This window comes from Dama dama, chromosome 19 (assembly GCF_033118175.1).
Source record: "Dama dama isolate Ldn47 chromosome 19, ASM3311817v1, whole genome shotgun sequence".
NCBI classification, from domain to species: Eukaryota; Metazoa; Chordata; class Mammalia; order Artiodactyla; family Cervidae; genus Dama; species Dama dama.
Window position 1 is genome coordinate 43,884,238 of NC_083699.1, and position 20,174 is coordinate 43,904,411.

A 20,174-nucleotide genomic window follows, 5' to 3' on the forward strand; every position below is an offset into this window, starting at 1 on the left:
GCTCAGTTGCTCCTGCAAACCCAAGGACTATTGCGGGCCAGGCTCCTCTGTCCATGAGATTTCCTAGGCAAGAATACTGAAGTGAGTTGCCATTTCCTTCTCCAGATCTTCCAAACTCAGGGATGGAACCTGCATCTCCTGCATTTTCTGCATTGGCAGGCAGATTTTTACCACTGCACCACCTGGGAAGTCCTATGGTATATATTAATATATATTAAATAAGATCACTGACTTCAAGAAACTTGCATCAAAGTTAATAGATAGGGCATGAAAATAATTCCAACAAAAGAAAGAAAGGAAATACACAGATAAATGTCCTACTAAAGTGTAAAATGTGGGAGTTATTTATGGCTGCAGAAAATGAAAAAATTTTTATTTATCTTCAGTGATGGGAAATTTTGGACATTTATGATAGTGGGGAAGAAAAGAAATTAGAAGTGTAAAATAAAAAAATCCTAATACCATTTTGTGGGCATAAAGCAGTCTTCTTCCAATAACTTTTGATATTGGCTTTCTCTTTTCTTCTTCCTCAGAGACCCCTTCTATATTTCTCAATAACTTTTGACCCAGTTTTTCAATGTAAAGTCAGTATCATATTGCAATCTCAACACTGCTCTTGCTGAAGCATCAGATTTAGGTATGGAATTCTAAAGGCAGTGCCAAGAATTATGCTTTTGACATTATGCTGCAACAGTATGGAGTCACACATATTTAACTGCAACAGCAAATAGGATAAGTAATGTTGATTTTAAAAATAAACATTAAAATATATAAACAACAAGGGCCTACTGTTTACCACAGGGAACTATATTCAATATCTTGTAATAATAATATATTAACTAAAGCATTATTTACAATAGCCATGATATAGAAACAACCTATGTTGATCAACAGATGAATGTATAAAAAGATGTATATATACATATGTGTGTATGTATATATATATATGATACATACATATATATGAGAGCTTCCCAGGTGGCTAGTGGTAAAGAATCACCTGCCAATGCAGAAGATGTGAGAGACACAGGTTCGATCCCTGGTTTGAGAAGATCTCCCGAAGAAGGAAATGGTAACCCACTCCAGTATTCTTGCTGAAGCATCAGATTTAGCTATTCCCATTCCCATTTAGGATTTCCTATGCCTGGGAAATCCCATGTACAAAGTAGCCTGGCAGGCTATAGCCCATAGGGTCACAGAGAGCTGGATAGACTGAGCAACTGAGTGTGTGTGTGCACGCGTGCATACACATACATACACAAACACACAGACACACACATATATAATGGAACATTTAAAAGAAAAAGAAATTATTCAATTTGCAACAACATGGTTGGGTCTGGAGCATATTACACCAAGTGAAATAAGCCAGATATAGACATATACTATATGATCTCACGTATTTGTGGAATCTATTAACCAAAACAAACAACCAAAACAAAATGAAAACAGATCATAGATACAGAGAACAAATTGGTAGTTGTCAGAAGGGAGGGGGTTGTAGGATTGGGCAAAATAAGTGAACAGATAAAGAGGTATAAGAGTTTAATTACAGAATAAGTAAGACCAGGAGTTGTAATATACAGCAGAAGGAATATGATCAATAATATTGTAATAACTGTGTGGAGACAGGTGGTTACTAGACTTACCATGGTGATTATTTCTAAGGTATGTGAATTTCTAATCACTATGTAGATCATCTGAAACTAATGTAATATTGTATATAAACTGTATTTTTTAAAATGCTGCTACTATTTTAAACAAGATGCAATGACAGACACAGCCTCCTAATGAGAGAGATAAGACCAAGCCATACTCTTGCCCAGGCCCCCTTTCCTAACCCAATGCTATGCTAGGAGTGGAGTCTTGAAATGACTCTTATTATCTTATTCTAAACTAAGGCCACTGGAGGTTTGATTTGTTGTTGTTGTTGCTATTTAGTTGCTAAGTCATGTCAGACTCTTTGCTACTCCATGGACTATAGCTAGCCAGGATCCTTTGTCCATGAAATTCTCCAGGCAAGAATACTGGAGTGGGTTGCCATTTCCCTCTCCAGGAGATCATCCCGACCCAGGAATTGAACCCACTTTATCTCCAACATTAGCAGGCAAATTCTCTACCACTTAGCCACCTGGGAAGCCCCAGAGGCTACATGCCGCTGCTGCTGCTGCTAAGTCACTTCAGTTGTGTCTGACTCTGTGCGACCCCATAGACGGCAGCCCACCAGGCTCCCCCGTCCCTGGGATTCTCCAGGCAAGAACAGTGGAGTGGGTTGCCATTTCCTTCTCTAAGAGGCTACATAGAAGCAACCAAATATACGGTGGAAATTGAGGGCAGACTTAAAAGGAAGATGATTATGGAGAAAGAAAAACAAAGAGAAATGGGCCTGCAGAACAAAATTCAAACACATGCAGAACTAACTCTAAATCCTAATATAATCTGAATCTTATTCTAAAATTGACAGCTAACAAAATCATCGATTGAAAGATGAATTCATTACAAAAGCAATTAACTTTATGGAAAAGTCTAGTAAGTATTATAAGAATTAAAAGTATTCAAATAAGTATTATAAGAATGCTCAGAGACAAAAATGAGTTAATAACGTTCTGTAAAAAGAGCTAGATAGTAAAAACAGAAATCAGTCAAGATCAGGTAGATATGGAATGGAAACTATTAGACATGCAAAAATTTAAAGAACAGTAACTGAAATCACAAAATAGTTGGCATCATTTCTAGAGTAGATAAATTTCCAGGTTTCTAGTGAAAGTCATTTAAATACTACCAGCACAAAAGACTGGAAATTGTAACAGAGAAATAAAATGTATACGGGAAGAGTTAAAACCTTCAAAAATTAAAGAAGTCTGATTCTTTGGATTGAAAGTGATTCTGAATTTCTAACAACTTAATACAGATTTACAACTAGACATTATAGTGAATTTGCAGAACATGTACTAGAAAGAGCAAAAATTTCTTTAATTTTCCATATAGATTATCTACAAAGAAAAGAATATTAAACTGATAGCAATCTTCTTACAGTCAACAGCAGATGGCAGGAAATCAATGGAATATAATTTTCAAAGTGTTGGGGAAAACATAGGTCTACTAAAAACTGTGTAACTATCTGAACTATAATTCAAGACTGAAAGTGAAAGTAAAGTATTTTCACAGGTACTAGAAATGAAGGGAATTCAGTGTATAGACCGACAAACAGAAAAGGATTTTGTTTAGAAGAAAAGTAAACTCAGAAGGACCAAATTTGATACACAAGAAAACTAAAGCTATGTGCACAGAAAGTACTTTAAACATTCACAAATTTAACTTTTACTATAGAAAAATAACTGTGCATATTTTAGTTTAAAGTGTAAATAATCTAATTCCTGACAAGGATGGTGGTATTTACTAGGGAAGAAAAGATACCAAGGTCTATCAGCTGTTTAGGACAGAAATAAATATATTTTATTATTCAGCAAACTATTTAGGTATGACAAAATATATAATCCTTAAAAGACTAGGATTATAACCTACATTTACAAACTAGCAGAAGAATACTGATAGAACAAGAAAATGTTTCAATAATGTGAGAAAATAAAATGGAAGCAAAAATGCAAACGACAAGGGTAAAAACAAATCCAGATGCATCAACAATCTCATTAAATGCTTATGTATTAAAATCACCTATTAAAATAGACTTTCAGAATGGATTCCAAAACTTTAGCTCTATGCTACCGGATAGTCCCTTGTAGTAAAGTAATAGTCCTTGATAGTAAAGTAGTAGTCTTTACTGCTCTCTCTTTTGTCTTGTGATAAAGGAGCAGGGGAATCAGAAGTAGCAAGGGAATTGATTCCAAGCTTAACTATCAATAGAGACAACGTAAATGACACTACATGCATGACACCATTTGAGAATTCCTCTTGGATTCTAACTGAGCTTCTTTAGGATCTCTAGGGTTTGCCCTCAGAAACACACCATCAGTCCCCCTGCCTCCCCACCTCAAATTCCAGGAATGGCCCTTATTGGTATGCTCAGCTAGACTGTTTATCACGAAGTAGGAAACTGCTTTTCAAATAACTTCAAGCCCTAATATATACCAAAAGCACCTCAAGAAAGCCTGTGACAGCCGGTTTGTAACTCACTGCAAGGCTCCTGGCCATGCTAGTACCCTCTTGCTGAGACAGGCCGCACACACAGGAAGGAAAACAAGTATGACGAAGCCCTGATACCCAATTCTCTCAGGGGTGCTTCGCCCAATACTGGCCCCTTTCGTCCTGTCCCTGGAGAAGGGAATGGCAACCCACTCCAGGATTCTTGCCTGGAGAATCCCATGGACAGAGGAGCCTGGCGGGCTTCAGTCCATAGGGTCACAAAGAGTCAGACACGACTGTGTGAATACCACCACTTCATCCTATAACAAAGGGACTAAGTGGGAAAAGCTGGTATAAAATTAAAAACCAGCATTTCCTACTATTAGTCCTATCTAGAAAGACAGTGATTTTGAAAGTAGGGACCCTAATGCCCTATGTCAGCGATGCCATGTTTATAATTAAGAAAATTGTTCCAGTAGCCTAGCAGTACCCCACCGGAAAAGAGCTGCAAAGGCTTGGTATGAGGCAAATTTAAGCGCAGAGGAAAACTGAAACTCTAGGCACCCAAATCAGGTAACTCAACAGGTGATTACTGGTTTTACTAAGGTGTTCAATCTATTACAAAAAAGCACCTACTGTAATATTCTCTAGTCAAAAATTTCTTAAAACCTCTCCTATGGGATCCCTATATTTTAAGCCTAGCTCTTACCAACAAAGATAGAAAAAATGCTTCTCTAAAAGTGCTGCCACACATGAACTTCAGATATGTCATGCTGAATACTCAGGTGCCTCTCCCAGGAACTTTGGGATTGCACCCAACAACAACGACCCCCCCCAGTCCCCACTCTCTTCATACACACACACACACACACACACACACACACACACACGAAACACAGAGGCTCCTACACAACTGCCACATGCTACAATACCACTGTCAGACAATACTTTATATTTTTCTTCTTCCCAGACCTTTGGAAATGACTTCTGGTTCAGAAATCTGAACTCTAAAGTTTGTGTGGAATTACAACCTGAACTTTGATCTTTTAAATAAATATAAAAATGAATAACAACCTTCTAAATAGAGACATAAATATGGTCTACCTTCAGGTGTTTACTGATGACTGATTAAATTCTTAAATTAATAGTATCCTAAGATCACCTAAATGTTTTAGCTTGTAATACATTCAAAAAAAATTTTTTTAAGTTTCACTAACTGGAGTCATTCAAAACAAAACCTGCTAACTTTTTTTCTAATTTTAATTCTCACATTTAAAATACAGATTCACAATAATTGAACATTGAGAAATGTTAGAACTATGACACATTAAGAATGAAAGTCCATTGTTTTAACCAAAAAAGTGTATCTATCTTTAAGAATTATTTTGAGTAGAACCATTGAAAAAATGTGCATGTACACATCTGGTATATAAATGCATATTCAGATATGAACCTGTTCAGGAGTGAAATAGCAACTTTAAGAATGTTAATAAGAATGACAGGTGGAAGCAAGCATAGGGTACCAGAGATTCATCTGACTATGGAAAATGTTTAATAAAAGCGGTTTAATAATTAACTGAGAATCTAGTAGGCGTAAGTGAACTTCCTGAATAACTTTGTCTTTTTACTGAGATCACAGACAGAAAGGTGGAAATCTGTGGCTGTGGTTTGCAGGGGTAGTTCTTCTGAAATATGTAATTTCCTTAGGGCAGAACAGGAATTATATACATACACAAGATTCAGTGAGTGCACTGTCTCAGTGCATAAATTACTATCTTGAGAGTGAGGTTATCAACTGCTTTCAAATATGCCAGGGCTCATAATGTAGCTACTGAGGCTGCCTAATTTTAACAGTTTTAGATATAAGAGAGATGTTTGACAGCCTGAGGCCCAACACCCTCATTTTGAAGGTTTGGAAATTAAGTCAAAGAGAAGAGATGACTTTCCCAAAGGAATACTGTGGCCGAAATGCAAATTAAACTCAAATATCTCAGCCCCTAATCCAAAGCTCATTTCATCAATTCTCCAGTTATCTGAGGAATCTGACACATTAGGTACTACACAGTTTTGTTAAATATAAACAAAAACACAGTCTATTCTGAAAGGTTTTTTCTCCACAGTAAGTCAGAGAAGATTCCCAGACAAATTCCCAGAAGATTCCCAGACAAATTCAAGAATTCAGCTTTTCCACTGTGCTTGAAAGATAAGTAACAGCATAAAGGAAAAATGTCTTACCTCTTGAATTAAAGGTAAAATTCACAAGATTATCCTCTAGAAGTAGAAACTAGAAAAAGAGACTTTATATCACAGGAAGAGTTGCTAGTTCTTTCTCAACAAAGCATGATCTTTAACATTATAAATTATAAAATTTGTATAGTAACACTGACACACTGGGTCAGAAAATATAAAATGACTTCAACCTGCAATTTCTCTCCCTAAAATACGGCCACTTCATTACCTCTCAATGCCAGGTTCTATGTGTGTGTGAACACACACAGACACACACATGCACAAACACCAAGGTACTTACTGAGCTGTAGAGATAGCCTTCACCATTCATGGCCACATAGAGGCTGGCCTTGACCCCTTGGATGGCCACCACACGCAGGCCCACAGGGATTAGATTGAAGAGGGCTAGAGGGCAAAAAGAGAGGAAAAGATCAATGACCTTTTGATATATCATCTTGCTTCTTAAAATGACTCTTTTGAGGATTAAAACCTATGAACTGATATTAGTTGCGGGGGGGGGGGGCTCTAAGAATGAGGAGAACTGGCTTCTTGTTTCTGCAGCATGACTAATTATTAACACTCTGTGACTTCAGGTAAATCACATAAACTCATCTGTAATAAAGGGATTAGATTAGAAGGACTCCAAGCGCCCCTCATGGATCTGAGAATCCAGGATCTCCTCTCTACAAAATGAACATACACTCAAATAGTATAAGATGATCTTTTCTAACAAACAAATAATTTGAACCAAAAAATTCTTAACAGAAGAAAACACATTTCGAATTGTAATTAAAAATAAAATGTGATCTTCATAACATATGCCAGAGATTCTTTTCCTTGTGGTCCTGAACACTATCTTAAACACACAAGATGAAAACAAAAACCATTGGTTTATACTTAACTATGCTAGAAACAGAAGAACAGTTCTCTTTATTTTTCAGTTTTTACATATAAATGTAGATAGATGGATCAATGATTGCTAGATAGCTTAAGCTCTGATGGACATATATATCAAATATATACAAATATGTCCATATTTATGCACAAAACCATTAAAAATCAACTTCATAAATTTAACTCAATATCCTAAGATAAAATTAGAATATATTTGTAGTCTTTCAATATTTGTGCTGTCTACTACTGAAAATATTCAACAGTCTACTTACTTGTCTACTTGGAGAAGGTACATAAATATCAGGAAGAAAATAAATAAGATAATCTAATTCCTTCAAAAGTGTTCTTCTATAAATTATATATCCTTATATAGCACTATTTTAGTTAACACTGATAATTACAAAATGAGCATACACATAAAACATTATCTCTATCCTGAAAGAATTCATATTACCTAAAGGAGAAAAGCAATCATATAGCTAGGCTGTATAGATGGCAACATGAATATGAATGAAATATTTATAACAACTAAATATTTATAACATAAGAGAATAGCCCTGTAGTTCACTTTAACATCCTGCCTTAGTTAGAAGTTCTTATCTATCTTTTCTGCTGATAAAATTCCCATCAGTTCTGGTCTCAGTTTTGAATATAAGACACACACACACACACACACACACACACACACACACACACACACATATATATACATATATATATGTATATTTTCTGGGGTTCTCTCAAAATGGAATAGTAAGCCAGACATATACACATACACAAGACACAGACACACACACACACAAGACACAGACACATACACAGTATTTGGCTTTTAGTCAAATGTTCAACTGATAGTTGTAAAGGATCAAGCCTAAGACCACAAGTTTAATATAGCAGTATTCAATTCCTAGATATTTGACATCAGACCAGTCTCTTTGCCTCTTTGAATCTTTTTCCTCATCTGTCATGAAAGCTGAGACTAAATCTTAGCAGATGCTTAAGAATTAATTGTTACCGCAATTTGAATCTGTACTTGTTTTTGTTCCTCCCATGTTCTTACAATTGTCCTTGTGTTACTGAAATGAGAAGTAGTGTAAAACCTTAAAGTCTAGATGGGGAGAGAAAGCTAAGGCATATGGAATAATCTGATACAGTGTATAATGTATTTCTATAATTAAATGTAATATATTCATTCTATATATATATATTCTCTATGTACAGAAGTTCAGGGAAATGGAAGATCTGTGATCTGAAGTGTTCACGAAATGTCTCACACAGAAGAGGAGACCCAAGTTGACACTTAAAGAAGGGACAGAAGTTGAGTAGGCGAAGATCAGAAACATTAGAGTAGGGCAGGAAGTAAGTTTCTGCAGGGTAGTGTATGTGTATAGGAAGGGACTAGCAGATTGGAGGATTTGATTCATACTGGAGAGGAATGGGCAAGAACACCATGGAGATAAAGTAGGGAGAAATACCTGAGAGTCTGTCACTTCTATCTTAGAGATCTAGATTTTACCAAATGGGCAATAAGAAGTGTGGTATATAAACATTAAAGCAGCAATACAGATTACAAAAAAGTGGGAGAGATTCATAGACAGAGTAGTTTCTAAACTCATCACTCAGAAGCTGTGTGCCTTGGAGCCATTTGTTTAATCTCTCCGCTTTAGTTTTCCTGTCTGTAAAATGGGCATAATAATCCTTAATGTGTAGAATTGACAGAAGAATCAAATGCACTATCACATCCTTGAAATAAACAGAGATGTGTTCTCTCTATTAAAGAGTTATTTGTCATTGACATATGATTCCTCTGCTTGTCAAATAACGTAACCATAAGGTCTGATATAAATTGACATATCACCTGAGCTATATCTACTCAGCTTACATTCAGAAGATCGCTTACCACTTTTAAAATAATACTTCATTTTTGTGCAACACAATTTTCAAAGTGTTGATGAATTCCTCATTGTATTTGACCCTCAACCATCAACACGATGAAGAACTTAGGACAGAATGATTAGCCTAATTTTTAGAAGAGCAAACAGGTTCAGAGAGGTAATCCTGGTGCAAATGCAACTGAACAAAGGTTTTCTGGCTCTCTAATGTGGTTGACTCATTGGAAAAGACCCTGATGCTGGGAGGGATTGGGGGCAGGAGGAGAAGGGGACAACAGAGGATGAAATGGCTGGATGGCATGACCGACTCGATGGACATGAGTTTGAGTAAACTCCAGGAGTTGGTGATGGACAGGGAGGCCTGGCATGCTGCTATTCATGGGGTCGCAAAGAGTCAGACATGACTTAGCGACTGAATTGAACTGAATGTGGTTATCTGCCCCAAATATCAGAGAAGGCAATGGCACCCCACCAGTACTCTTGCCTGGAAAATCCCATGGATGGAGGAGCCTGGTAGGCTGCAGTCCCTGGGGTTGCTAAGAGTCAGACATGACTGAGCAACTTCACTTTCACTTTTCACTTTCATGCATTGGAGAAGGAAATGGCAACCCACTCCAGTGTTCTTGCCTGGAGAATCTCAGGGACAGGGGAGCCTGGTGGGCTGCCGTCTATGGGGTCGCACATAGTCGGACATGACTGAAGCAACTTAGCAGCAGCAGCAGCCCCAAATATCCTATTGCCTCCTCCTTCTCTTTTAAGTTTAATTTCCCCTAATAGCCATTCTCACCTTCTTAAGAATAATAGATAATTTAGTTAAATTTCCATACATAGCCTGTGTCTAACTGAGGCAATGGATCAGTACTGACCAATGAGATGAAGACAGAAATGTCTTTGTACACTTGAATATCCTTTTCTTCAAGACAACTGCCCTTTGCCCTCTTCTACCATTTTCCCTCTTGCTGTTTGGATGGGGATGAGGTTAGGGTTGTTGGATTACCTCAGGCCATGAAAACAAGGGCTGCCCCTTGAGAGGGTGATGACAAGTGAACTGTAAAGAGTTGGGCCCCTGAGGACTTTGTAGAGCAATGGCACCAGTCCAGCTTTCAATTACCTAGGTCTGGCTCTTATGTGAGAAAAATAAGTCCTTGTTACTTTAATCTGTGCAACCTACTTTAGTTACTTTAGTCTGAGCCAAACCTACTTCTAACTGATAGACATCGGGAGCAAAAGTGGAGTCAACACATGAGGTATGAACTACATTTACACACTGTAAGTAAATGCAACCACTGGAAAATAACAAGTTCAATGATGATACTTATGAAAAAGAGTAGTGAAATCCAAAATTGTCCATAATGTCTTTCTAAAGTAATTTCCCAGGACAAATGCGAAGAACGTTGGTTCATTTAGCTAAAACAGGATTAAAAAAGCAACTATAAAGCTTTTCCTATCTGAGGAGAGTGAGAAAACTGCTAAAGCAAGACAGAGACAAAAACGAGAAACTTGTGTGAAAGTTTTATATGAACCATAAGGTGATAATGGCTTTTAGATGGTACGCTTTGGGAGATTTAGCAAGTTCATTAAAAACAAAGTCAGTAAACAATCTGGAATGAGAGTTTTTAGTGATAAAAGCTAAAAGCTATTCTCTTTGGGAGGGTCTGCATCTGCCTCTTAAAACCTTGAAGAATAGCAAATGACTTACTCTGATCTATTATTTATCTTCCACACAGCACTCTAGCTCCAGCCCTTTGTTACTTAGTGACAATCCCTCCTATATCTCCAGTCTTCCTTTCCATTCTCAAAGAGCAACTGGGCCACACCGTTCTTCCAAGTCCCTTCTTTCTACTCATGCCACTTCCCTGCTGTCAGTTCTCTGCTTGATTTCTCAAGTGACTATTCACCATCTACAGGACGGATCCAAAGCCTTTAGTCTGACCTCAATGCCCTTTACCACCTGACTGTAAACCACACTTCCAGTTTATCACCTGCAACTTGTTCCGTTCACCATAAGCAGTTTCACAGAGCTTTTTGCCATGTCCTAAGTTTCCCCTTGATCTTAATTAAACTAGATTCTATTTATGGTTCTTTTGCCCTCTCTTTTTGGAAGATATGTTTTTAGAAACCCTATCTTCCCTATTTAACTGGACCATAAGTCTTATCCAAACCCTTGAGAGATAAGTTTCCTTTTCCATAATTATTTATTTCATGGGCATATCTCTGCAATGGTTTTTGGAACACAGTAATAGAGTTATTTGCTTACACATCTGTCTCCTTCCTTAAGGACTCTTGAGGGTAAGTCTATGCAATGTCTATCCCAGTTCTATGTACTTACCTTATTTACAGTAAATATTATTAATTATAATAATATATTATAAGACATTATTATAGAAAAGACATTATTTCTAGGAATGTATAAAGTTGATTTTTAAGATGAAAAGGAAATTAAAAACTTAAAACATCTCAGCTCAATATTCAAGGTTATTTATATATAACCTATATTTCTGCTCTACTGCACTACTCATTCTAATATTTATTTACTGTTTCTAGTAATTTGATCTTCTTCCTCCTTTCTTGTAAACTTCATGTTTTTCCTTACTTCACTGCCTGTGTTTGCAATGTCATTCACCCAATATCTTCACATGGAAACTCCTGCCAGGCTTGAAATGATACACCAAATACCAAGTGCTTTCTCTCACTTCTCAGCTCCCCTAATCCTAGATCTAGACTATATTTATCACAATTTTTATTTTCCTTAAAAATATCTTTTTCCCAACCACAACTAGTTTATAAGCTCTCCAAAATAAGCATCATATCTAGATCACACTTGTACGATATGGAGAAAGAGAGAACTGGAGAGGAAGAAAGAGAGACAGACATAGAGAGAGAGAGAGAGAGAGAGGTTAAGAGAGAGAATACCGAGGGTGGGATGTTTCGAGAGAACAGCATGTATATTATGTATAGTGAAACAGATCACCAGCCCAGATGGGATGCATGAGACAAGTGCTCGGGCCTGGTGCACTGGGAAGACCCAGAGGGATGGGGTGGAGAGGGAGGTGGGAGGGGGGATCGGGATGGGGAATACATGTAACTCCATGGCTGATTCATGTCAATGTATGACAAAAACCACTGCAATGTTGTGAAGTAATTAGCCTCCAACTAATAAAAATAAATGAAAAAAAGAGAGAGAGAGAATAAGCAGGATGGTACATAATCTGCTTCTATTCGGGATATCAGTAAACATTCAGTGAACAAAGACTACAATTATAAGTGAAAGCGTCTTCTCAACCTTGTTCTTTCCAAAATGAGTATTTCATCCTAAATCTTACATAAATCTGACTCATATTTTGAAAAAACAAGTCACAGAGTTGGTGATCATGAGATCCATAACAAACTCAATCACTGAACCACATGGAAAAAGGTAAGGAAAAGAGGTAATAAAGGGAAATAATAGTTTATTCAACAAATGGTGTTAGGCAAATTAAATATCCACATGCAAAAGAATGAAATTGGGCCCTTATTTCATATCATACTCAAAAATCAACTCAAAATGGATTGTAGATCTAAACATAAACCTGAAACTGGAAAATTCATAGAGGAAAAGCTTCTTGACACTGATCTTGGAAGTGATTTCTTGGATATGACACCAGGAGCACAGGCAACACAAACAAAAATAAACAAGACTACATCAAAGGTAAATCTTCTGCACAACAAAGGAAACAATCAACAGAATGAAAAGGCAATCTAAAAAATGGAAGAGAGGGAGGAGCCAAGATGGCGGAGGAGTAGGACGGGGAGACCACTTTCTCTCCTACAAATTCATCAAAAGAATAACTGAACGCAGAGCAAACTTCGCAAAACAACTTCTGATCGCTAGCTGAGGTCATCAGGCGCCCAGAAAAGCAGCCCATTGTCTTCGAAAGGAGGTAGGACAAAATATAAAAGATAAAAAGTGAGACAAAAGAGCTAAGGACGGAGATCCGTCCCGGGAGCTCTTAGGCGGCATTGCTTGCGGTAGGGTCCGGGCCTGAGTGCCCTGAGGACAATCGGAGGGAGCTTCTGTGAGTTGCCAACATGAACTGTGGGAGACCAAAAGAGAGAGAGTAAATTAACCGGCCCGAACACACTGCCGGCCGTTCGCAGAACAAAGAGACCGAGAGGGTCCAGAGAGGAGCTCGCAGGCTGCGGACCGGCCCAGCCCCGCCGGAGGCAGGAGGCAGGGGGGAGGGGAAGGTCGCGGCGAGACACAGGGCGCAGGCACCCGACCGGCGCGGGCGGGACTGGGGCTGGGGACGCGGAGGGCAGAAGGCGCGCGCACCCGACTGGCGCCAGCGGAAACTGAGACTGGGTCCGCGGAAGGGAGGGGGCGCGCCACACCTGGGGAGAGTGCGCCCACCAAGCCCCTGGCTGCCTGGATCGCTCTGACGGGGAAGGCACTGAGAGCGGGCGCAGCTTTTCCTTCCGCGCTTTTGTGGAACACCCGAGGGCTGGAACCTCGCGCAGCGCGGGGCGCGCTCCATATAGAACAGCCGGGAGCCTGAGCAGCGCAGAAGGAGAGGGCAGCGTCGGCCCCTCCTGGCAGCCCCAGCCCATCCCCGCGGCGCCAGCCCCGCGGCGCAAGCCCCTCCCCGCAGAGCGACGGAACTAGCTACCTGAATAAGAGTCCACCTCCGCCCGCCTGTGTCAGGGCTGAAATGAGGCTCTGAAGAGACCGGCAAACAGAAGCCAAATAAACAAAGGGAACCGCTTCAGAAGGGACTGGTGCAACAGATTAAAATCCCTCTAGGAAACATTGTCTACACCGGAGGAGCCTGTAGATATCGAGAAGCGTAAGCTGGAACGAGGAGCTATCTGAAACTGAGCCGAACCCACACTGACCGCAACAGTTCCAGAGAAACTCCTAGATATAATTTTACTTTTTTCTCTTTTTTTTATTTTTTCAATTTTTTTTCCTTTTTTCTTTTTTTCTTTTTTCTTTTTTATTTTTTCTCTTTTATTTTCCTTTAAAATCCCCTATTACTCCCCCATTACTCCTTAACTTTCATTTCCATAGACTTTTACGATTTTTTAATTAGGGGGGAAAAAAAAATTTTTTTTTTTTCTTTTCTTTTTTTTTTCTTTTTCTTTCTTTTTTTTCTTTCCTTTTTCTCTTCTATTTTCTATTTTTCTTTTTCTCTTATTTCTTTTAAAGTCCTCTAGTACTCCTCTACTACTCCTTAATTTTCATTTTCAATACACTATAACCTTACAAAAAAAAAAAAAAAGAAGAGAAGCCCTATTTTTAAACCGAAGATTATTCTCTCCCAATCTTGACTCTCTGTTTTCTACCTCAGAACACCTCTATTTCCTCCTTTCCCCTTCTCTTCCCAATCCAATTCTGTGAATCTTTGTAGGTGACTGGGCTACGGAGAACACTCTGGGAACAGACAGCTGCGTAGATCTGTCTCTCTCCTCTTGAGTCCCCCTTTTTCTCCTCCTGTTCATCTCTATCTCCCTCCTCCCTCTCCTCTTCTTCATGTGACTCTGTGAACCTCTCTGGGTGTCCCTAACGGGGGAGAATCTTTTAGCCATTAACCTAGAAGTTTTCTTATCAGGGCTGCATAGTTGGAGAAGTCCTGAGACTACAGGAAGAATAAAACTGAAATCCAGAGGCAGGAGACTTAAGCCCAAAACCTGAGAACACCAGAAAACTCCTGACTACAAGGAACTTTAAGTAATAAGTGACTGTCCAAAAGCCTCCATACCTACACTGAAACCAACCACCACACAAGAGCCAATAAGTTTTAGAGCAAGACATACCATGCAAATTCTCCAGCAACGCAGGAACATAGCCCTGAACATCAACATACAGGCTGCCCAAGGTCACACCTAACACATAGACCCATCTCAAAACTCATTACTGGGCACTCCATTGCTCTCCAAAGAGTAGAAATCAAGTTCCACGCACCAGAACACTGACGCAAGCTTCCCTAACCAGGAAATCTCGACAAGCCAATCGTCTAACCCCACCCACTGGGTTAATCCTCCACAACAAAAAGGAACCACAGACCTCCAGAATACAGAAAGCCCACTCCAGATACAGCAATCTAAACAAGATGAAAAGGCAAAGAAATACCCAACAGGTAAAGGAACATGAAAAATGCCCACCAAGTCAAACAAAAGAGGAGGAGATAGGGAATCTACCTGAAAAAGAATTTAGAATAATGATAATAAAAATGATCCAAAATCTTGAGAACAAAATGGAGTTACAGATAAATAGCCTGGAAACAAAGATTGAAAAGATTCAAGAACTGTTTAATAAAGACCTAGAAGAAATAAAAAAGAGTCAATTAAAAATGAATAATGCAATGAATGAGATCAAAAACACTTTGGAGGGAACCAAGAGTAGAATAACGGAGGCAGAAGATAGGATAAGTGAGGTAGAAGATAAAATGGTGGAAATAAATGAAGCAGAGAGGAAAAAAGAAAAAAGGATCAAAAGAAATGAGGACAACCTCAGGGACCTCTGGGACACTGTGAAACGCCCCAACATTCGAATCATAGGAGTTCCAGAAGAAGAAGACAAAAAGAAAGGCCATGAGAAAATACTCGAGGAGATAATAGCTGAAAACTTCCCTAAAATGGGGAAGGAAATAGCCACCCAAGTCCAAGAAACCCAGAGAGTCCCAAACAGGATAAACCCAAGGTGAAACACCCCAAGACACATATTAATCAAATTAACAAAGATCAAACACAAAGAACAAATATTAAAAGCAGCAAGGGAAAAACAACAAATAACACACAAAGGGATTCCCATAAGGATAACAGCTGATCTATCAATAGAAACCCTCCAGGCCAGAAGGGAATGGCAGGACGTACTGAAAGTAATGAAAGAGAATAACCTACAACCTAGATTACTGTATCCAGCAAGGATCTCATTCAGATATGAAGGAGAATTTAAAAGCTTTACAGATAAGCAAAAGCTGAGAGAATTCAGCACCACCAAACCAGCTCTTCAACAAATGCTAAAGGATCTTCTCTAGACAGGAAATGCAGAAAGGTTGTATAAACGTGAACCCAAAACAACAAAGTAAATGGCAACGGGACCACACCTATCAATAATTACCCTAAATGTAAATGGGTTGAATGCCCCAACCAAAAGACAAAGATTGGCTGAATGGATACAAAAACAAGACCCCTATATATGCTGTCTACAAGAGACCCACCTCAAAACAAGAGACACATACAGACTAAAAGTGAAGGGCTGGAAAAAAGTATTTCATGCAAACGGAGACCAAAAGAAAGCAGGAGTCGCAATACTCATATCAGATAAAATAGACTTTCAAATAAAGGAAGTGAAAAGAGACAAAGAAGGACACTACATAATGATCAAAGGATCAATCAAAAAAGAAGATATAACAATTATAAATATATATGCACCCAACATAGGAGCACCGCAATATGTACGGCAAACGCTAACAAGTATGAAAGAGGAAATTAATAGTAACACAATAATAGTGGGAGACTTTAATACCCCACTCACAACTATGGATAGATCAACTAAACAGAAAATTAACAAGGAAACACAAACCTTAAATGACACAATGGACCAGCTAGACCTAATTGATATCTATAGGACATTTCACCCCAAAACAATCAACTTCACCTTTTTCTCAAGTGCACACGGAACCTTCTCCAGAATAGATCACATCCTGGGCCATAAATCTGGTCTTGGAAAATTCAAAAAAATTGAAATCATTCCAGTCATCTTTTCTGACCACAGTGCAGTAAGATTAGATCTCAATTACAGGGAAAAAATTGTTAAAACTTCAAACATATGGAGGCTAAATAACACGCTTCTGAATAACCAACAAATCATAGAAGAAATCAAAATATGTATAGAAATGAATGAAAATGAAAACACAACAACCCAAAACCTATGGGACACTGTAAAAGCAGTGCTAAGGGGAAGGTTCATAGCATTACAGGCTTACATCAAGAAACAGGAAAAAAACCAATTAAATAACCTAACTCTACACCTAAAGCAATTAGAGAAGGAAGAAATGAAGAACCCCAGAGTTAGCAGAAGGAAAGAAATCTTAAAAATCAGGGCAGAAATAAATGCAAAAGAAACTAAAGAGACCATAGCAAAAATCAACAAAGCTAAAAGCTGGTTTTTTGAAAAAATAAACAAAATTGACAAACCATTAGCCAGACTCATTAAGAAACAAAGAGAGAAAAACCAAATTAACAAAATTAGAAATGAAAATGGAGAGATCACAACAGACAACACTGAAATACAAAGGATCATAAGAGACTACTAACAGCAGCTCTATGCCAATAAAATGGACAACTTGGATGAAATGGACAAATTCTTAGAAAAGTATAACTTTCCAAAACTGAACCAGGAAGAAATAGAAGATCTTAACAGACCCATCACAAGCAAGGAAATCGAAACTGTCATCAAAAATCTTCCAGCAAACAAAAGCCCAGGACCAGATGGCTTCACAGCTGAATTCTACCAAAAATTTAGAGAAGAGCTAACACCTATCTTACTCAAACTCTTCCAGAAAATTGCAGAAGAAGGTAAGCTTCCAAACTCATTCTATGAGGCCACCATCACCCTAATTCCAAAACCAGACAAAGATGCCACAAAAAAAGAAAACTACAGGCCAATATCACTGATGAACATAGATGCAAAAATCCTTAACAAAATTCTAGCAAACAGAATCCAACAACATATTAAAAAAATCATACACCATGACCAAGTGGGCTTTATCCCAGGAATGCAAGGATTCTTTAATATCCGCAAATCAATCAATGTAATACACCACATTAACAAATTGAAAGATAAAAACCATATGATTATCTCAATAGATGCAGAGAAAGCCTTTGACAAAATTCAACACTCATTTATGATTAAAACTCTCCAAAAAGCAGGAATAGAAGGAACATACCTCAACATAATAAAAGCTATATATGACAAACCCACAGCAAGCATCACCCTCAATGGTGAAAAATTGAAGGCATTTCCCCTGAAATCAGGAACAAGACAAGGGTGCCCACTCTCACCACTACTATTCAACATAGTGTTGGAAGTGCTGGCCACAGCAATCAGAGCAGAAAAAGAAGTAAAAGGAATCCAGATAGGAAAAGAAGAAGTAAAACTCTCACTGTTTGCAGATGACATGATCCTCTACATAGAAAACCCTAAAGACTCTACCAGAAAATTACTAGAGCTAATCAATGAATATAGTAAAGTTGCAGGATATAAAATTAACACACAGAAATCCCTTGCATTCCTATATACTAACAATGAAAAAACAGACAGAGAAATTAAGGAAACAATACCATTCACCATTGCAACAAAAAGAATAAAATACTTAGGAGTATATCTACCTAAAGAAACAAAGGACCTATACATAGAAAACTATAAAACACTGATGAAAGAAATCAAAGAGGACACAAACAGATGGAGAAACATACCGTGTTCATGGATTGGAAGAATTAATATTGTCAAAATGGCTATTCTACCCAAAGCAGTCTATAGATTCAATGCAATCCCTATCAAGCTACCAACGGTATTTTTCACAGAACTAGACCAAAGAATTTCACAATTTGTATGGAAATACAAAAAACCTCGAATAGCCAAAGCAATCTTGAGAAAGAAGAATGGAACTGGAGGAATCAACCTGCCTGACTTCAGACTCTACTACAAAGCCACAGTCATCAAGACAGTATGGTACTGGCACAAAGACAGAAATATAGATCAATGGAACAGAATAGAAAGCCCAGAGATAAATCCACGAACCTATGGACACCTTATTTTTGACAAAGGAGGCAAGGCTATACAATGGAAAAAAGACAACCTCTTTAACAAGTGGTGCTGGGAAATCTGGTCAACCACTTGTAAAAGAATGAAACTAGAACACTTTCTAACACCATACACAAAAATAAACTCAAAATGGATTAAAGATCTAAATGTAAGACCAGAAACTATAAAACTCCTAGAGGAGAACATAGGCAAAACACTCTCCGACATAAATCAAAGCAAGATCCTCTATGACCCACCTCCCAGAATATTGGAAATAAAAGCAAAACTAAACAAATGGGACCTAATGAAACTTAAAAGCTTTTGCACTACAAAGGAAACTATAAGTAAGGTGAAAAGACAGCCCTCAGATTGGGAGAAAATAATAGCAAATGAAGAAACAGACAAAGGATTAATCTCAAAAATATACAAGCAACTCCTGCAGCTCAATTCCAGAAAAATAAATGACCCAATCAAAAAATGGGCCAAAGAACTAAACAGACATTTCTCCAAAGAAGACATACAGATGGCTAACAAACACATGAAAAGATGCTCAACATCACTCATTATTAGAGAAATGCAAATCAAAACCACAATGAGGTACCATTACACGCCAGTCAGGATGGCTGCTATCCAAAAGTCTACAAGCAATAAATGCTGGAGAGGGTGTGGAGAAAAGGGAACCCTCTTACACTGTTGGTGGGAATGCAAACTAGTACAGCCGCTATGGAAAACAGTGTGGAGATTTCTTAAAAAACTGGAAATAGAACTGCCATATGACCCAGCAATCCCACTTCTGGGCATACACACTGAGGAAACCAGATCTGAAAGAGACACGTGCACCCCTATGTTCATCGCAGCACTGTTTATAATAGCCAGGACATGGAAGCAACCTAGATGCCCATCAGCAGATGAATGGATAAGGAAGCTGTGGTACATATACACCATGGAATATTACTCAGCCATGAAAAAGAATTCATTTGAACCAGTCCTAATGAGATGGATGAAGCTGGAGCCCATTATACAGAGTGAAGTAAGCCAGAAAGATAAAGAACATTACAGCATACTGACACATGTATATGGAATTTAGAAAGGTGATAACGATAACCCTATATGCAGAACAGAAAAAGAGACACAGAAACACAGAACAGACTTTTGAACTTTGTGGGAGAATGTGAGGGTGGGATATTTGAAAAGAACAGCATGTATACTATCTGTGGTGAAACAGATCACCAGCCCAGGTGGGATGCACGAGACAAGTGCTCGGGCCTGGTGCATTGGGAAGACCCAGA

At 38.3% G+C, this 20,174-nt stretch overlaps 1 protein-coding gene across 4 annotated transcripts in view; it reads right to left on the minus strand.

The window, feature by feature from the left end:
• FGF12 (fibroblast growth factor 12) overlaps positions 1–20,174 on the minus strand; it is a 412,502-nt gene that overhangs the window by 191,777 nt on the left and 200,551 nt on the right. For all 4 annotated transcript variants that reach the window (XM_061166833.1, XM_061166834.1, XM_061166831.1 and 1 more), the window contains exon 3: positions 6,614–6,717. In XM_061166833.1, coding sequence (XP_061022816.1) covers positions 6,614–6,717 — 104 coding nt within the window. The remainder of the gene's footprint in view (positions 1–6,613; positions 6,718–20,174) is intronic.